Source organism: Nycticebus coucang, chromosome X, assembly GCF_027406575.1.
Source record: "Nycticebus coucang isolate mNycCou1 chromosome X, mNycCou1.pri, whole genome shotgun sequence".
NCBI lineage: Eukaryota > Metazoa > Chordata > Mammalia > Primates > Lorisidae > Nycticebus > Nycticebus coucang.
Window position 1 is genome coordinate 4,804,127 of NC_069804.1, and position 19,059 is coordinate 4,823,185.

At 41.6% G+C, this 19,059-nt stretch overlaps 1 protein-coding gene across 12 annotated transcripts in view; it reads right to left on the reverse strand.

Annotated features, from left to right (window-relative positions):
• The window catches only part of NLGN4X (neuroligin 4 X-linked), a 363,400-nt gene that overhangs the window by 268,154 nt on the left and 76,187 nt on the right, over positions 1 to 19,059 (reverse strand). For all 12 annotated transcript variants that reach the window (XM_053580981.1, XM_053580978.1, XM_053580970.1 and 9 more), the window contains one exon: positions 13,106 to 13,838. In XM_053580981.1, the coding sequence (XP_053436956.1) occupies positions 13,106 to 13,577 (472 nt within the window). In that variant the 5' untranslated portion in view covers positions 13,578 to 13,838. The remainder of the gene's footprint in view (positions 1 to 13,105; positions 13,839 to 19,059) is intronic.

Sequence of the window (19,059 nt, forward strand, 5' to 3'; positions counted from 1 at the left end):
GTAGAGACAGAGTCTCACTGTACCGCCCTCGGGTAGAGTGCCGTGGCGTCACACGGCTCACAGCAACCTCCAACTCCTGGGCTTGGGCTTAAGTGATTCTCTTGCCTCAGCCTCCGGAGTAGCTGGGACTACAGGCGCCCGCCACAACGCCCGGCTATTTTTTGGTTGCAGTTTGGCCGGGGCTGGGTTTGAACCCGCCACCCTCAGCATATGGGGCCGGCGCCCTACTCACTGAGCCACAGGCGCCGCCCAGTAGATTAAAATTTTCAAGGAGCCCAATGCGAATGTTACATTCTTTGCATTATTATTTTTATTACTATTGCTCAATATTTCGATGAAGCAATTATCTGATTCCTTTTCTGAATGTATTTATGTTCCTTCATTCCTTATAAGGTTTTTGTTTCTAATCCTTATCTTAAACATTGTTATTGTTATTAAATTTTAAGTCTTTTTAATTTTGTAAAGGCAAAAAAAAATGGAAACCTAATTAACACATGTATATGTAAAAATAAAAATTAAAAAAAATTTTTAAAGGACCCTGAAAGTTTTGATATTAATGATTTGAACACCAGGTGACAAAAAGCACATTTGAATTTGGTAAGAACAGAACCTCCTATTTGATTCAACCTTATTGCACAGTCGGTTGAGAAGAAAAATAGGCATTAGAAGTCATTTGGATTGAATTTTTCATTTATGAATCCTCCCATGTCAAAATGTAACAATGCAAAAAATACCCAAGTGAGCAGTTTGCATGCTAAATGATGCCATCAATGCACCCTGCTGTAGTTCTGTCATAATTTTATCTCTCCCTTCTCCCCCATTTTCCATTTTTTAATGTGTCTGTGCATCTAAAGAAACAAACAGGAAGCTTCATTTTAAGGACCTTGGATGGCAGTTCCTCATCACATGACCATAGGTGCAAATACACACACACCTCATGTGTTCATCTCAAGATTGGTCGAAAGCCTTTCTATCAAGCATTCTCTATGGAAAACACATGCTTTTAGATGTAGATCCTCCATTATGTGTCCCCTGAAATCCTGAAACAGTCACTGAATACCTTGTCTTCACTGCACTCTTGGTTAAAGTTGTGTTGGCTGAGTCGAAGGGACTTGCCCCGTCTCCTTCCCAGCAGAGGCCTGAGCCTTCTTCATCTGCCCACTTGTACTAACCCAAGGCCTTCTCTGCTGATGGTGGTTGAAAATAAAGATGTGTTCATCAATTTTTTTTTTTTTGAGACAGAGCCTCAAGCTGTCCCTCTGGGTAGAGTGCCGTAGCATCACAGCTCATAGCAACCTCCAACTCCTGGGCTCAAGCGATTCTCTTGCCTCCGCCTCCCAAGTAGCTGGGACTACAGGCACTTGCCACAATGCCCAGCTATTTTTTGGTTGCAGCCGTCATTGTCGTTTGGCGGGCTCAGGCTAGATTCGAACCCGCCAGCTCAGGTGTATGTGGCTGGTGCCTTAGCTGCTTGACCCACAGGGGCCGAGCCTCATCAATTATATTTAATGGAGTCACGTAGTGGGTTTCTAAAGAAAATAAGGATTGAGAAAGGGAAGAAAGCATTTAAAGAGTCTGGGGTGGAATTAGGTAGTCAATAGATTAATTGGTTGCGTTACACTGAAGTTGATATAAAACAGGAAGATGGGATGCCACTTGAATATTGGACGATCAAGTATTCTTGATCATGGAATGATTACTTGTTCTTTGTTGATCAAATGATTGATTATATTTTAAAGGAGAAGGAAGAGGGTATGAAGTAGCCAAAGGCATCCATTTTAACGAAGAAGAAGATGAGTCATATTTTGTTGAAACCCACTAGAAAAGCTACTTGGATTGTGATCAGCCAGTTCCTCTAGTTTTCTTTCTTCCCTGTTTTGGGAACAGGAATGATCTCCAGGGCAAATCTAAGGATTGGACACAGAACAACATTCCCAGGAGACAAACAGGATGTCTCGATGGAGGGACTTGATGTTTGGGATTTCAGGGAGAAAGGGAATATTTCAGATGTTCCATAACTTGGCTTTCCCCAGAAAGCTGCAGTAGAGTTGATATTGACTGAATTGTGGGTATGTCTCCCATTCTCTTTCCTCCTATGCCATAAAACACCCAACACAGACCATAGAACACACAAACACCCAACACAGACCATAGACCACACAAACACCCAACACAGACCATAGAACACACAAACACCCAACACAGACCATAGAACACACAAACACCCAACACAGACCATAGAACACACAAACACCCAACACAGACCATAGACCACACAAACACCCAACACAGACCATAGAACACACGAACACCCAACACAGACCATAGACCACACGAACACCCAACACAGACCATAGACCACACGAACACCCAACACAGACCATAGAACACACGAACACCCAACACAGACCATAGAACACACGAACACCCAACACAGACCATAGAACACACGAACACCCAACACAGACCATAGACCACACAAACACCCAACACAGACCATAGACCACAGACCAGCCCTCACCTTCGCCATCAAAGGCTAAAACGATTACGATCTAATGGAATTGCCTACAATGGGCTTGCAGGATCAAATGGGAGGGCGAATTTGAGTTCTTTGAGGAATTCTCCATTCTTCCTTTCAATAGAGTTGGAACATGTGCTTCTTTGTAAAGTATCAGAAGAATGGAGAAGCAAGAACCCAAGGTACTCAATTCTTTTTTTTTTTTTTGTAGAGACAGGGTCTCACTTTATGGCCCTCGGTAGAGTGCCGTGGCCTCACACAGCTCACAGCAACCTCCAGCTCCTGGGCTTAAGCGATTCTCTTGCCTCAGCAAGGTACTCAATTCTAATATGAAGCCAGTAGATGAGCTAATACATACCCTCATAAGAGAAAAACTCGGATCAATTCAAGGTGGGAACAGAGGAATCAGGGAGCAGGGGAGGTGAGGTGGGAGAGTGATGGGGGTTTATGGTGCCTGGCACACCTGTTGGGGGTGGGACACAATTATATGAGTGACTTTACCTAACGAATGCAATCAGTGTAACCTAATTCTGTGCACCGTCAATGAACCTGAAACAATTAAAAAAAAAAAAAACAGTAATAAAATAGAATAATATGGGGCAGCGCCTGTGGCTCAGTCGGTAAGGTGCCGGCCCCATATACCAGGGGTGGCAGGTTCAAACCCGGCCCCGGCCAAAACTGCAACCAAAAAATAGCCGGGCGTTGTGGCGGGCGCCTGTAGTCCCAGCTACTTGGGAGGCTGAGGCAAGAGAATCGCTTAAGCCCAGGAGTTGGAAATTGCTGTGAGCTGTGTGAGGCCACGGCACTCTACCGAGGGCCATAAAGTGAGACTCTGTCTCTACAAAAAAAAAAATAAATAAAAATAAATAAATAAAATAGAATAATAAAAAAATCTAATGGAATTTTAATTTTTTTGATCTGTCATCAGTTTCTAAATTGTGACAACCTAGCCATGCCTCTCTGACCCTTAGTACAGAACATAAGCGTGAAATATTAATAGATAGAAACTAAACTGATTCATGTTTTTTTTTCTTTAAATATAAAATCATGGCTAGTCCCTGAATACATCACTCTTTTGAAAACTTTCTCTCTGTTGCTTCTGCCTTTATGTTAAAGATGTGACATGTAGAACCATTTTATTTATTGAGAGCTGTCTTTGGTCCTCAAGTCTAGAGCTCACAAATTGTCCCTTTCCATTTGCTTTCACTGAAGTTTTACTGTTAGCATAGTAAAGAAAGACATTTTTAAACCAAAGGAGAGAATGTTGAACTGATATGTGTGAAAAAAATCCTGGTTCCGGAGAATCAACAGAAAGTAGGAAGCTACTTCCATCCAAGGCTATTGATTCAGGCAAACAAAAACTCAGTCTTTCAATAAAAGACAAATTAACGTGAATTAAAGTCGTAAGAATATGTAGAACATTTCTGTTTTATAATTGTTTCCCATATATAGTAGCTTACCCCAAATTATTATAATCCTAAAGCAAAATTATTCAGGGGATGTATAATTAACACTATTACATTTGTTTATTTATTTATATTTATTTATTTTGAGACAGAGTCTCACTATGTTGCCCTCACCATGACGCTCACAGCAACCTCAAACTCTTGGGTTTAAGCAATTCTCTTGCCTCAGCCTCCCAAGTAGCTGGGACAACAGGTACTCACCAAAATGCCCAGCTATTTTTCGTTGCAGTTGTCATTGTTGTTTAGCAGACCGGACCTGGGTTCAAACCCGCCAGCCCCAGTGCATGTGGCCGGCGCCCTAACCGCTGAGCCACAGGCACCGAGCCTACTATTAGTTTTAATAGCTAAGGTCACTAAGTATTTAAAAGGTTAAATGGCTTGGCTAAAATAATACAGAAAATAATTGATAGTACCTTAACTGGCAGTATCAACTGACAATAAATAAAACTAGAACAAGTCTTAGCAAGCAACTCTCTGCACAAATAAATAATGAGCTAATTATTCAAAATGGCCAAATATTCCAACAGACTATTTGGCACCTAAAGTTTCTACCTCTTGACAGTTTTTTTCAAACATTTCTTATGATATTCACATGTATAACAAAATTGTTTTTTAATATATTCCAGGTAATTTGAGTTTGTTCTAATTATAGAAAAAAATCTAAATTGCAAATTGAATTAAATTAAGATTCAGGTAATGGCAAATTACAAATGTAAGGGGGAAATGTTTTTCTCCAGGTAAAGATTTTCCTTAATTACTCAAACAGCCATAATTCGTACTAACTAAATGGTATTATTCCAAACATATGTAATTTCTGAACCTTCAATGAGATGATTGTTTTATGTTCAAACTGCTAAAGCTTTTTAAGTGGGAAGAGAGACAAATTATTCCAGCAATCCACTCTAGTTTAACTGTGTTCACAAAACACAAAATACTTTTGAATTAGTTCATGTCAGGGAGATCTTTCATTTAATGAAGTTCCATAATTATCTTTCAGGGAGATCTTTCATTTAATGAAGGTCCATAATTATCTTTACTTACAAGTTCTGTCTACACAGTGTCAAACATCTGACCAACAGATGAAAAACAGGGATAATTTGATCATTTTCACATTGCTCCACATCCACATTGGTTGGTTAAAACATCCCTCTGACTGTGCTAATGTGCTTTTCTTTGATTTCATCAGCTAGATTTTGCCCCTATATGCAGGCGCTCAGACTATTTATCTCTAGACAGCTAGGGAAATAAAATTACTTCCTTCTTAATTTCACACACTCACAAAGAGTAGCACTAAGTGATTTTAGATGTTTTAAGGCACTTTTCCAGGATGTAAATTCTAATCTTTTCTGGGTGATTAATTCCCCTTAAGTCACATACGCTAAAAGTCCATTTGAAAAATCAGACTCAAAATTATTAAAGTTAGTAATGAAACAATAATGCTCTCTTTTTTCTGTAAAAATATTATTCCCCTCTAAATTCTCATTTCTTAACAACAGACTGGGTATGGTCACAAATGATGAGGGCCTTGATCTTATGTCTTAAGCTTATCCCTTATGACCATAATAAATAGTTACATTATAAATAATCAACATGTTTTAGGCACTGACTTTATATACATACATATATATATATATCACATATACACACATATATAGATAAATACATATCTATATCAGAGCCAATATATACATGCAATTTAGCTGAAACTTTCCGACTCTTTTTTCCGTTATTAATTCTGCTCCAGTAACATCGGATTACAGAACATTCCTAAGTGCTGGGTACTAGACAAAGCAGATTGCACGCATAGTTCTCTTAAACCTCTGGGCCTCCTTTATTTCACAGGAAAGGAAAAAAAACTGAGGTACATGCACTGGATGCGAAGCGAGGGAGCTGTGGTGGTTACTCCAAGCTGAGCTAGGGAAGCAAACCAGATTTACATTAAAAAGGGCAGAGAATCACTTTCTGAGCACAGAGACCCAGGATTTTTTTTGAGACAGAGTCTCACTATGTGTCCCTCAGTGGAGTACGGTGGCATCACAGCTCACAGCAACCTCAAACTCTTTTGGGCTTAAGTGATTCTCTTGCCTCGGCCTCCCAAGTAGCTGGGACTACAGGCGCCCACCACAACGCCTGGCTATTATTTGGTTGCAGTTGTCATTGTTGTTTAGCAGGCCTGGGCCGGGTTTGAACCTGCCAGCCTGGGTGTGTGTGGCCGGCGCCCTACCCACTGAGCTACGGGTGCAGAGTGAGAGCCCCAGGATTTTGTCAACAGTGGCTGCTCAGCAGGAAGATGCCCTAGTGAGATTTGATGAGGAAAAAGAACAATTTTGGGACTTTGCTATATGTCGTTCAATGCCATATTCTCTGCAAATCTGTTTCAGATGTCTGGAATGAGTTACATGGTTCGGCTAACTTCCCCCATCAGTGTACCTTGCACCATGACATTTACTGCAAATCTAAGTTGACTTCGGCTATTTGGACATGAGGAACAAAGGTTGCACATTTCCCCAGGCAGAGCTTGAGCCTCAAATCTGCAAAGTGTCTGCCCCCAAAGGAGAGCTGATATTGTTTCCATGCTTGAGGGGAAGAGCAAGCTGGAAGTGCCTGACAGAGTTTTCTCCTTGTAGTCCTTGGGGTAGAAGGGAAAAGCATGAGCCACGATCTCAAAATGGGTTGGGGCATCAGGCAGAGGTCACTCTGGCATGTTTTCACTCACGGGGTATGGTTTATTACGAATTTCAAATAGAGTTAAAGGGTGGTAAAACTGTATTAGCTTTCTATTGCTGCCGTGACAAATCATCACAAACTTAGCAGCAGCAGACAAAAAATGTTGATTGTCCTCAGAGTTCCAGTGGACTAAAAGTAAAAGCAGTGTGTCCCTGGGGCACTAGGGGTGCGTGGGTCTCCTTGTCTTTGGCACCTTGTAGAGCCAGCAGCATCCTTCCTCTCCAGGCCCGTACCTGTATTCAGGCTGCTTCGTTCTGACTCCAATCTCTTCTGCCCCCTGCCTGCTTCCACATCTGGGGGGTCTTCGCTAATCTAATGGGCTCACCCACACAACCAAGCTTCTATTCTGTCCACATCAGGTCTACTAAGAAGCTGACAATTCCATCTGCAACCTAGACCCCCTTTGACATTGGAAGTCATCATCGAAGAAATCAGCTGCTCTGTGACGGCGATATAGTCCGTTTCAAGGGCTGAGGCGCCTCACACCTCTCCACAGGAAACATTCTGCCTGGATCTCAAAGTAGCAATGTCCGTAGTCATTGCAATCTCAGCATTTAAAGCATGCCTGGTGCAAAATAAGTGCTCTGAAGTATTTTTTGGTAATAGGGGCAGGCCCTGCACATCCCCTCTTGTGAGAAGTCTCCTTCCTTCCATTGCAACCATCTGGTTCTGCTAAGAGCAGCCCAGCTTTGTCTGTTTTTACTTTGTCCCAGGTGTGAGCTCCTGTATTGACTGCACCCCATCAAAACTCTACCTTGGGGTTTCTGATAGGAAATTAAGAAACTTTATCTGTCACTGGTGGTGTTGAAAATACTGAGGTCCAGTTATAGCAGCACGTACCCATTTCCAGAAAGAAGCAAAGAAACAGGCGTGAATTAGTGATGTCCTTTTCCATCAGTGCATCCCATCACCCCCAAGGTCTAGCTGCGTGCGTCCCCATCATGCTCCCAATCCGGTTTCTTTCTTTTTTTTTTTTTAGACAGAGTCCCACTATGTCACCCTCAGTAGAGTACTGTGGCATCACAGCTCACAGCAGCCTCAAACTCTTGGGCTCAAGAAATTCTCTTGCCTCGGCCTCCCAAGTAACTGGGACTACAGGCGCCCGCCACAACACCCACCTATTTTTTCTTGCAGCTGTCATTGTTGTTTAGCAGGCCCAGGCTGGGTTTGAACCCGCCAACTTCGGTGTATGCGGCTGGCGCCATAACCACCGTGCTACGGACGCTGAGCCCCAATCTGGTCTCTTGACTTTTGAAATAAGTTTGGATCTCCCACAAAGCCCTTCTGATAAATGTCCACTTTTTTCCCCCCTTGAAGCCCTTAATTGCTTAATTCTTAATTGCTGGTGGTTTTCTATTCTTTGGAAACAAAGAAATACAGACAAATGAAGCATGCCAGAAAAGTTGCTCCGGCTTTTGGAAAAGATGGGAGCTTTTCAAGGGTGAAAACCATGCTGTAAACTATGTGTGTCTTGAATTAGATCCCATGTTGTCTACATGGGAAGTGTGGGGAAGGAATTCTCATAACCCTGACCGGGGTGCAGCCAGCAATCCCCTCCCCAGATTCCTGGACTGCCTGAAAGCAGAGTTCTGGGAGACAGGATACCCACGTCCTGACCCAAAGGATACGCCCATATCCTCACCCACACTAGAGAAGGTCCCAGGGGGCACTCCAGGCTTACTGCCCCACTCCAGCTTCACCAATGAGGCTAATGAAAGCCTTTTGCAAGTCTCTGGGAGCTGAGCTGACTGACCTGGTCAGTCTCCACTCTGCTTTTCACCACTGTTGAAGCCTCTCCTTGTCCCTGAACTGGCCTCCTAACCCTTTTTTTTTTGGCAGACTCTCACCCTGGTTCTATGCCAGAACCCCCTTTCTGCACTTCACACGCAGGCAGGGGCAGTGGCATCCGCCCTGCCTCGCTGGTTAGCCCACACAGATTTCCACAGGGTCGGGCAATGAAGTTCAGGAACTCATCCTATAAAAAGTGCCACACTCCTCTTTGCAGAATATCACCTCCTGAGATGCTCCCCTTGGGAAGTTCTGCACTGACACCAGTCACTGCCTAGCCCACCCTTCAGAGTAATTTTGGAACTCTTTTTCTGGAGTGGCCAACACAGATATTGCCGTACACCTATGTTCAAATTTTCCAATCGTTAGCTGCTTTATTGATGAAGGCTGTTCAAGCCCCATGCGTCCTTCACTGCTCAAGGTTTCCTGCAAACAGGTTGTCCCTGAGAGGTCCCACTGCCTCCTGAGACGGCTCTGGCTTCCTGCCTCTAAGTCGATTAGCTGTGCACATACCTGAGGGTCGTTTCTATGTCTCTTCCGTCTTTCATTATTCCGTCACGAAGCTCCAGACTGTCTTCGGTCCTCAATCCAAATCCTGGACTGCTTACTTGTCATACAGTTGAAAAGGGTCAGGTGTCACATCTTAGGGAAAAAAACTCCCCATTTGGGGAATGTCATCTTTCCTTCCCTAAATGAATCTTTAACTCCTTTTTTTAATGATGTTGCTGCTAGACACAGAATTTCACTGTTGGCTGCGTGCCTGTAGCTCAGCGGCTAGAGCACCAACCACATACACCGGAGCTGGAGGGTTCGAATCCAGCCCAGGCCTACCAAACAACAATGACAACTACAACAGAAAAATAGCCGGGCATTGTGGCAGGTGCCTGTAGTCCCAGCTACTCGGGAGGCTGGGGCAAAAGGATTGCTTAAGCCCAAGAGTTTGAGGTTGCTGTGAGCTGTGACGCCACAGCACTCTACCCAGGGCAACAAAGTGAGACTCTATCTCAAAAAAAAAAAAAAAAAATTTATATATATATATTTCCCCTATTTTCCCTTCTGTATCATATCAAAAGTTCTTGTTGGGAAGTTGGAGTGTTTTAGTAGCCCACCTTCAGCTTAGCCTGACTCATGATGGAAAGGAATCCTGAGTTGTGATGTTGCCCCTGTGTTTATGAATGAATGGTGAGCTACCCATTTTCAACATAAGATTTTGAGTTCTCAGCTTCACTTTTTCAATTTGCATCTAATCAGCCCTGTAAGCCATAGTTTGCATTATTTACCCAGAGTAGATATGGAGATATTCTCTCTCTCTGACACACACACACACACACACACACACACACACACACATACACACACGCGCGTGCACGCAGTGTAAGTAGATGAGGCTGGCTCCATCCCTCCCTTCCTTGCTGACATTAACTGTACCATAACTTCTGATCAGGTTCACTAAATTCTGACCTTATTTGAACATCTATGCAAAAAGTTAAAACAGGCAATTCAAGCTAATTAATGATCTGTCATCTCAACACCAAAGAGAAATTAATAATCTGTAAAAATGTAAATAATAAAATTTGTAAAGTAATAAGTTATAAAGAAATAAGCCCACAATTAGCAGATCATAATGCCCATTTATACAAATAGATTCACCCTCAGAAGGTCCTGGCTTATTTTAAAGGGAATTACAAAAAAATTATTCTGTTTTCTGTAGGAAAAAAAAATTTATGTTTCACAGAACTGTTATACTGCAAGGAAATTTCTCACAGCTTTCCTCATGAAAGTTATCTTTAAATTTAATAAGGATATGTATGTGCCTGACATATAGTCTGTTTTTCTATCTTTGGGTACGTCTCCATTCTATGGAAATAGAAATGTCAAAATGTGAGCCAATCTGATTAAGACGGAAAGACAAATAGTAAAAAATACAGAATTCCAGAGTGGAATCTGTATTGTATTCCAAAAACAAAATATTGTTGTTTATACGATTAAATAAACAAGTTGGTGTGAATCAAGACACAGCCTAAGAGGAGGGTTTTAAGGGAAATGAACATGACCCCCTAATTTCAACATGCTGTGTGGAAGCTGGGTGTGCTCCTTCAGTGAGGTAACCGATAATTAAACAGGTAAAATCCACATTGATTCTTAAGTTGATATCATCACGAAAGCAAACAAGCAAACTGTCTACCCCTCCACCTACAAAACTCCTGAGCCACAAAGCTGTGATTTATTCTTTGCGCAAACACAGCTCCTAGCTTAGAGCTCTCACCAGCAAAAACCCGGTGTTCACATATCCTGAGAAGATAGAACCACCTTTTCAGCTCCTATTTCTCTTCCTGTAGTGAAGACCCTATGTGCAAGGTGGCGCCTGTGATTCAGTGGGTAGGGCACCAGCCCCATATACAGAGGGTGGCGGGTTCAAAGCCAGCCCCGGGCAAACTGCAACAAAAAAAATAGCTGGGTGTTGTGGTGGGCACCTGTAGTCCCAGCTACTCGGGAGACTGAGGCAAGAGAATCACCTAAGCCCAAGAGCTGGAGGTTTGAGCTGTGACGCCATGGCACTCTACTGAGGGCGACAAAGTGAGACTCAGTCTCAAAGAAAAAAAAAAAAGACCCTATATGCATATTGTTTCAAATAGCATAAAAAACAAAGCAAGCAACATGGGTTTATCGTCAAGTTTAGATAGGGTTTTGCACAGTTTTGTATTCCCCAAACTTTAGTTAAATACTGAATCACAACGACGTGGCCAAAGGGTTTCTGGTCTCCATCCACTCAGTTGCCCATATATGATTGCATAATCAGGGAGTCTAAGTACTTATTTTTTTCCACGGGTGGTCTCATTTGGTACAATGTTCCACATAAGGAAAGAGAAATTCTATCTGAAGCAGATTCACTGCCCCATGAGTTGTAAATATTAGCGCATCCAAAGTATTACAAAAGCCGTTTTAATCCTTTGTCCCATTACAGGATTTTGGGTTTCCGCCCCCCTCTTTCCTGGCTGTTTTTCTGTTCAGTTTTTACTTGAATAGTTCATTAAGAGAAAGACCTCCACCCTGGCGGTTGTGGAAATAAGAGCTCTAATTGGTCTGGGAGGTTTCTTTATCCACCAGCTGCCCCATGCACAAAGCTGCTACTTGGAACTGTTGTGCCCCAAGACAGGCCCGAGCAGCACATGGAAATACCACACCCAAACGTTCATTGAACTCTCTGAGTCGCATTCAGACATGGACTTTACGAGACAATTGTGGGTTCTGTCATGATAACGAGGGCCCTGTGCCACAGACCGCTGGCATAATGAAGCAGGGTCCGCTCATCCCTTTCTCCTGCCATTCTTTGTAGCCTCAATATCACGCAGCCCTAGTCTGGGTCTTCATGACACTCTACATAGCCTCCCTTTGGGGCATATGGATAAAGAAAGAGCAACAATATATAACAGGTGCAATCACAAGTTGGTGAGCTCTGAATTAGTGTAATTGTTTATTTCACATTTTCAGGAGAATCTGATTGGAAAACAATTTCTAGGGATTCGAGTTTACCAAAAATTAAAAAAAAGAAAGAGAGAAAGAAAAAGATAAAAAGAATTTCTCCCCCTACAAGAAATTATAGCATTGTAGATAATGTTATGCAGAAAACACACTCTATTTTCTCTAGGAAATATCTTTAGAGTTTCCAGAATTTATTTCTCTCATTGCAGGAAGATTTCTTTCTCTGTTTTTCTTTCTCCTTGTCTAAAACTGGCTTATGGAAATGCTAACTGAGAAAAATGTGATATTGTTGTGTCATAACTTTAGTGGGGTGACTCTTCACAGAAAATTCGAATCTGAAATCTGCCTGTACATGAAGCTATCCAAATTTTACTAGCATCGAATTAAGTTAATATACGGAAGACTATTCTGTTTACAGATTCTCGCAGCTGTTACAAAGAAAAGGGCCATTTTTTTTTTTCCAATGCAAGCACATTATTCTCTAAAGTAGCTAGAATCATCAGACTATATTTTGCTGTTTGGTTGCAGAAAATACTGGAAGCAAAGAGGGTCCAAATTCCCGTTAACAAAATGGATTCTAAACCACGCTTGGAACTATCCCTTGCTCACAGTAGGGTATTAAAAACCATCAATAATTTTTCCTTTTAAGACTCAAGGAAGGTGCTGATTTCATATGTCCTTAAGGTAGAAGGAACCTTTCCTTGTATCTCTCGTTTTGTAAACTCGAGCATCATAAAGTGCTTAATTCTGCTATTTTGTGTTGATTCATTCCTCGACAGATGATTTGGGTAAAAAAAAAAAAAAATATATATATATATATATATATAAAACACTCTATGCTCACACTGGCTGTCATCCACACATAAAACGCTACAACGAAGTTCAGAGGGTAATAGATAAAAATAATTAAGGTCATCAGTTGTGTGCATGCAGTGGGTGCTCAGAAATACAAGCAGGGCACAGGATAAGTGGCCGTGAGAACTGCATGCACAATGCGAAAAAAAAAGACGTGAATCGACTGGTTATAGAAAACATCATGCAGGAGTCACTCTAAAACCTTCCTGGCAAACCTCCCTGGCAGTCAGCAAGTGGCTGCTCTATTTTGCTCGCACGAGGCACTTACCGTCTTCCGTGGGCACGTAAATGTTTAGATAAAGGCAGTCCTCGTTTTGATCTTGAACGTAGGTCATCAGAGTATCCAAATTGGCAGTAAACCACACAGGGAGCATGTCGTGCAGTAAAGACCTCTCGTCCAGGTGCTGGGGGCAGACGGCCGCAAACTGGGTTGCGTTTCGCACCCCGGTCCACGAGGAAGGGGGCTCCGGGGGCTGAAAACGCCTTTCTCCAGTGGGAGGCGAGGCGTAAGGGACCCCCAAGTATTGCTCCACCGGACCCAAAATCTCATTCGGCAAGGGTGTTCTTAAGCCCCGGATTTTGCCATAATTGGTGTTGACAACGGGGTACTGGGCTTGGCTGTCAATGAGGGTGAACTTGATGGCCAGAGCAGTTATCCACAGGAGAACATTGCAGTTTAACATGATGCAAACCGGGGTAAAGAACAGGGGTAGCCATAGCAGTCCCCTGGGACTCGACATGGTTCATGCCCGCATCTGCAGCCGTCCCACAGGTGCCAGGACTCCAAGGGGACAAAGCTGTGGGGCACACCCAGGGAGAGCAGAAGACCCAGGAGAGACCCTCAGGCTGAACACAGACAGAGGCCAGTGTTACTGACGAGCACGGTGGGTCCCATCATGACAAGGCACCCCTCCTTTAATCCTGAAACCGGATTCCAGCCAGGAAGCGGTGTCCACCAACGCCTCCCGGACCAGGATTCCTTAGGAAATCTCCGAGGCAGCCTAGTGGGAAAAGAAGGCAGATAAGGTGATAAAGCCAAGGGGGTGAGTAGCTATGACATCGGCCATCTCCCCCATGCAGTCTGCAACCCCCCCTCTCTCTGAGATTCTTATTCACTGATGAGTCAGGAGACATTAGCAAGCACATCACTTGTCTCGAGTCTTGCTGGACACCCCAACTCCAGCAACAATGCCTCAGATTTAAGAAACCCTCCTCCCAGTCTTTGTTGAAGGAAAACAGAACCCCACAAAAGTTGTACAGGTAACACAGACAACTTGGAGGACACTTCCCAATTTCACCACTGCTTACAACATTGGTTGATCCTCCCAAAATGCTGTTTCTCAAATGCTTAAGGAGATGTGTCACTTTTTCCTAAGGGGCTTTGCGTGGAGCTGTGAAAGCTTTTCCAGGAAGAGGCAAAGGGAGGCATGCATTCAGGCCAACCTGGCTTCACGACACATAAGTGTTTATCAGATACCAGGATAGAAAGAAGGTAGGATTTGGACACTAATCTTCATCCATTTATTCAATTACACATAAAATTAGACAACATACTTCATTGTTCTGAATTTCTACTTCATTATAAACAACTAACCAAGATGCTACCTTTTAAGTTGTGCTGGCCTCTGGAAAACACCTGCTTAATTAAAAGTGTTGATAGAATTATCAAAACTTTCAAGTGACCTACTGCTCACCTCTGAGGGCAATACTCTTCACCCTTTAGACCATTTAAAAACATCTGAGTCAACTCCTAATTGAGCTGGGAAGGAGTCAACTTTTAAAGGGTCAGCACCTGGAGTTGTTAGGTAAATCCATGTTCATAGACAAGATGGAACACTATGTAGCCATGGACTCTGTGGTAAATTATCTTTTAGAGATGGAAAACAATTCTTTACTCATCTCAAGAACCATGCCTTTAAACAGAGTGTTCTCCAACTCAAGAATAGGCAAATGTGTTTATAGGACTGTGTAGGTTATTCAAAGGATTTTGGACTAGAATATAATTATGCATTTCATTTAAGTAAACAGTTGAGCAGAATATGTTTCATAGTTATTTTGCTTTTTTTTTTTAATAAGAGAGATCAAAGCTGGATCTATCCTAGAGCAATAATACCAGTGGGGGAAATTCCGTAATGCATGACATCTTGGGCAAAGTTCCTAAGAGTCAAATGGAAATGCACTAAAAATTTAGATTCTAACTCTGAAAGTGAAAAATTGCATCTCACCAAGTGGCTGATTTATGTGTTTGCTTTTATCTTTCAATCCTACAGTCGACAACATTTGGATGTCTGCCACACAGCGATCCTATTTCTGAATAATTAAGAGACAGGCAGTCACAACAAAGAGGTGGTGACATGTTTGGGTGCTTTGGATTCCCTGACAGCTCTCCTGCTTTTGAACTAGCATGAGGTCTTTCTTCCAGACGCTTTCCCGGGGTGACAGATGATACCATCAACTGTCAACTGAATCAACTTTCAATTTGGACCAACCTTGGCATGCTATGTCCGCGAGCTGAGGGGAGTAGGTGAACGTCCGTGAACTTGACATAAAATGATGTCAAGCATTGCACCTGCTTTGGGTACCTGTGCAGGGCAGGCAGCCAGGCTACACAGAAGAATATTCCCACTTAATAAATACAACAAGCTGGGATTTTAAACACAGAAACCCGTGGGCACAGGACGTAAGGTAGCAGCTCACTGCTAGCATTGAGTGGACTTAGAGCAAGTCATTAAAATTCTTTTGACCTCACTTTACTTATCTGTAACCAGTACTTAATGAGATAGTCTACTCAGGGTACCACCCAGTCCCCAGAGCACAGTTAGTAGATTTGTTCCAGGGCTTACAAAGTCAACTCCATAAGGAATTCTGGCCCACCCCTTTCAGTTCTCAAACTCAACCAGGATGAGATTATTCAAGTGCCGCACAACCAAGCTGGGACATGCCCGGACTTCATGCTTGGAGCTGTTCAATCTCGTTCCTTCTCTGTCTAAGCATACATTCCCCACAAGATGCAGAGTGGCACTCATGAACTGACATCAGCCCAAAAGGAGGAGGTCAAGGGTATCTGCACACCTGCTGGGTCAAGGTTAGGCATGTGTAAGAGTCACAAGCTGAGGGATGTCTTTTTCTCGTATGCCCTCAATTTTTGGAAATTTGGCTACTGTGCACACAAGTAATGTAATCTAAAGTCAAGGGTTTCTCAGTCTCAGCACCACTGACATTTTAAACCATAATATAAAAATTCTTCGTGATGTGCATTAATGGGTGTTTTGCAGCGTCTGTGGCTTCTACTCATTAGATAACTGAGGCACTTCCAACCCATGTTCGAAAGCTCTCTAGATGTTACTAAATGTTCCCATGTGGGCCAAACTCACCCCTGGTTGAGAGCTACTGATGTTTGCATGGGTATATAAAGGATTACATATGCATGGGCACATTCAGAAAACAGGATTAGCATTGCTATGGATGTGTGTGTATATGTCCTATTCAACCATGATGGAACTCTGAGTTTTTGTCATTACAAGAAATGTTGATTCTGGAGAAAACTCATTAAATGTGCATCATCTTAATCAAGGAATTGCTGTACAATTAAGCAGCCTCCATCCTTGGGGCCAAAACCATAAAAGATCTCCCATGTGAGCTTTGCAAACTTAAAGAGGAGTAAAATGTTGTGATAGATAGATAGATAGATAGATAGATAGATAGATAGATAGATAGATAGATAGATAGATGAGATACATGAATGGATGGATGGCTAGATAGAGATAGATAGACTGGATGGATAGTTAAATGGATAGATGGATGGATGGATGAATAGATAGATATATAGATGAGATACATGAATGGATGGATGGCTAGATAGATAGAGATACACAGATAGATGGATAGATAGATAGAATACATGGATGGATAGATAGATAGATAGGATGGATGGATGGATAGATAGATAGATAGATAGATAGATAGATAGATAGATAGATAGATAGATACATGGATGGATGGATAGATAGATGGATGGATAGATAAATAGATAGAATACATGGATGGATGGATAGATAGATAGATAGACAGACAGACAGACAGACTGGAAGGATAGATGGATGGATGGATGGATAGATAGACAGATACACAGATAGATAGACAGATGGACTGGATGGGTAGATAAATGGATGGATGGATAGGTGGATAGATAGATAGATGAGATACATGAATGGATGGATGGCTAGATAGATAGAAATAGATGGATAGATAGATAGACTGAATGGATAGATGGATGGATGGACATATAGATAGATGAGATACAAGAATGGATGGATAGATAGAAGAATACATGGATGGATAGATAGATAGATAGACTGGATGGATAGATAAATGGATGGATGGATGGATGGATGGATGGATGGATGGATGGATGGACGTATGGATAGATAGATGAGATACATGAATGGATGGATGGCTAGATAGAGAGAGAGTGATAGATAGATAGATAGATAGATACATAGATAGATAGATAGATACATAGATAGATAGACAGATGGACTGGATGGGTAGATAAATGGATGGATGGATAGGTGGATAGATATATAGATGAGATACATGAATGGATGGATGGCTAAATAGATAGAAATAGATGGATAGATAGATAGACTGAATGGATAGATGGATGGATGGACATATAGATAGATGAGATACAAGAATGGATGGATAGATAGAATACATGGATGGATGGATAGATAGATAGACTGGATGGATAGATAAATGGATGGATGGATGGATAGATGGATGGATGGATGGACGTATGGATAGATAGATGAGATACATGAATGGATGGATGGCTAGATAGAGAGAGAGTGATAGATAGATAGATAGATACATAGATAGATAGATACATAGATAGATAGACAGATGGACTGGATGGGTAGATAAATGGATGGATGGATAGGTGGATAGATATATAGATGAGATACATGAATGGATGGATGGCTAGATAGATAGAAATAGATGGATAGATAGATAGACTGAATGGATAGATAAATGGATAGATGGATGGATGGACGGACATATAGATAGATGAGATACAAGAATGGATGGATGGATAGATAGATAGATAGATAGATAGATAGATAGATAGATAGATAGATAGAATACATGGATGGATAGATAGATAGACAGACTGGATGGATAGATAAATGGATGGATGGATGGATGGATGGATGGATGGATGGATGGATGGACGGACGTATGGATAGATAGATGAGATACATGAATGGATGGATGGCTAGATAGATAGATAGATAGATAGATAGATAGATAGATAGATAGATAGATAGATAGATAGATAAGATAGATAGATAGATAGATAGATAGATAGATAGATAGACTGGATGGATAGATGGATGGATGGATGGATAGATAGATAGATAGATAGATAGACTGGATGGATAGATGGATAGATGGATGGATGGATGGATGGATGGATGGATGCATGGATAGATAGATAGATAGATAGATAGATAGATAGATAGATAGATAGATAGATAGATAGATAGATAGATAGATAGACTGGATGGATAGATAGATGGATGGATGGATGGATGGATGGATGGATGGATGGATGGATGGATGGATAGATAGATAGATAGATAGATAGATAGATAGATAGATAGATAGATAGATAGATAGATAGATAGACTGGATGGATAGATGGATGGATGGATGGATGGATAGATGATACACAGATAGGTAAGTAGGTAGGTAGGTAGATTTTAAATATTCCCCAAATAAAAAGGAGATACTACAAAATGAATTTAAAAATTCTAATGAATAAAGGTTTTATAAAAAAAATAAAAAGTGTAACTTCCTTTAAAAAGAAAAAATATATATACACATCAGGAGTGGAGGACTACGTAGCAAGGTTTCTCTGTAAAAAAAATAAATAAATAAAAAATAGTGATATCTCAGAATGGCATTTTCATTTGCTTTTGAAGTTGACTGGGTATTTTTCGATGACCCTCTGCAGGGCAGTTATTCTGCCGGAGGTTGTAATTAAGACAAGTCTCTCACAGTTCCAGCTTACCAGAATATAAAGGCTCAGAATAAAAATTGCAAAACAATTCTCTCCAAAGGGTGAGCGTCCCTAAAATTCAGATTGGTTTAATTTTAAGATACCTATTTAATTAAGATGAGCCCTGATCACAGGTATTTTGGTACTTGGGCTTTATG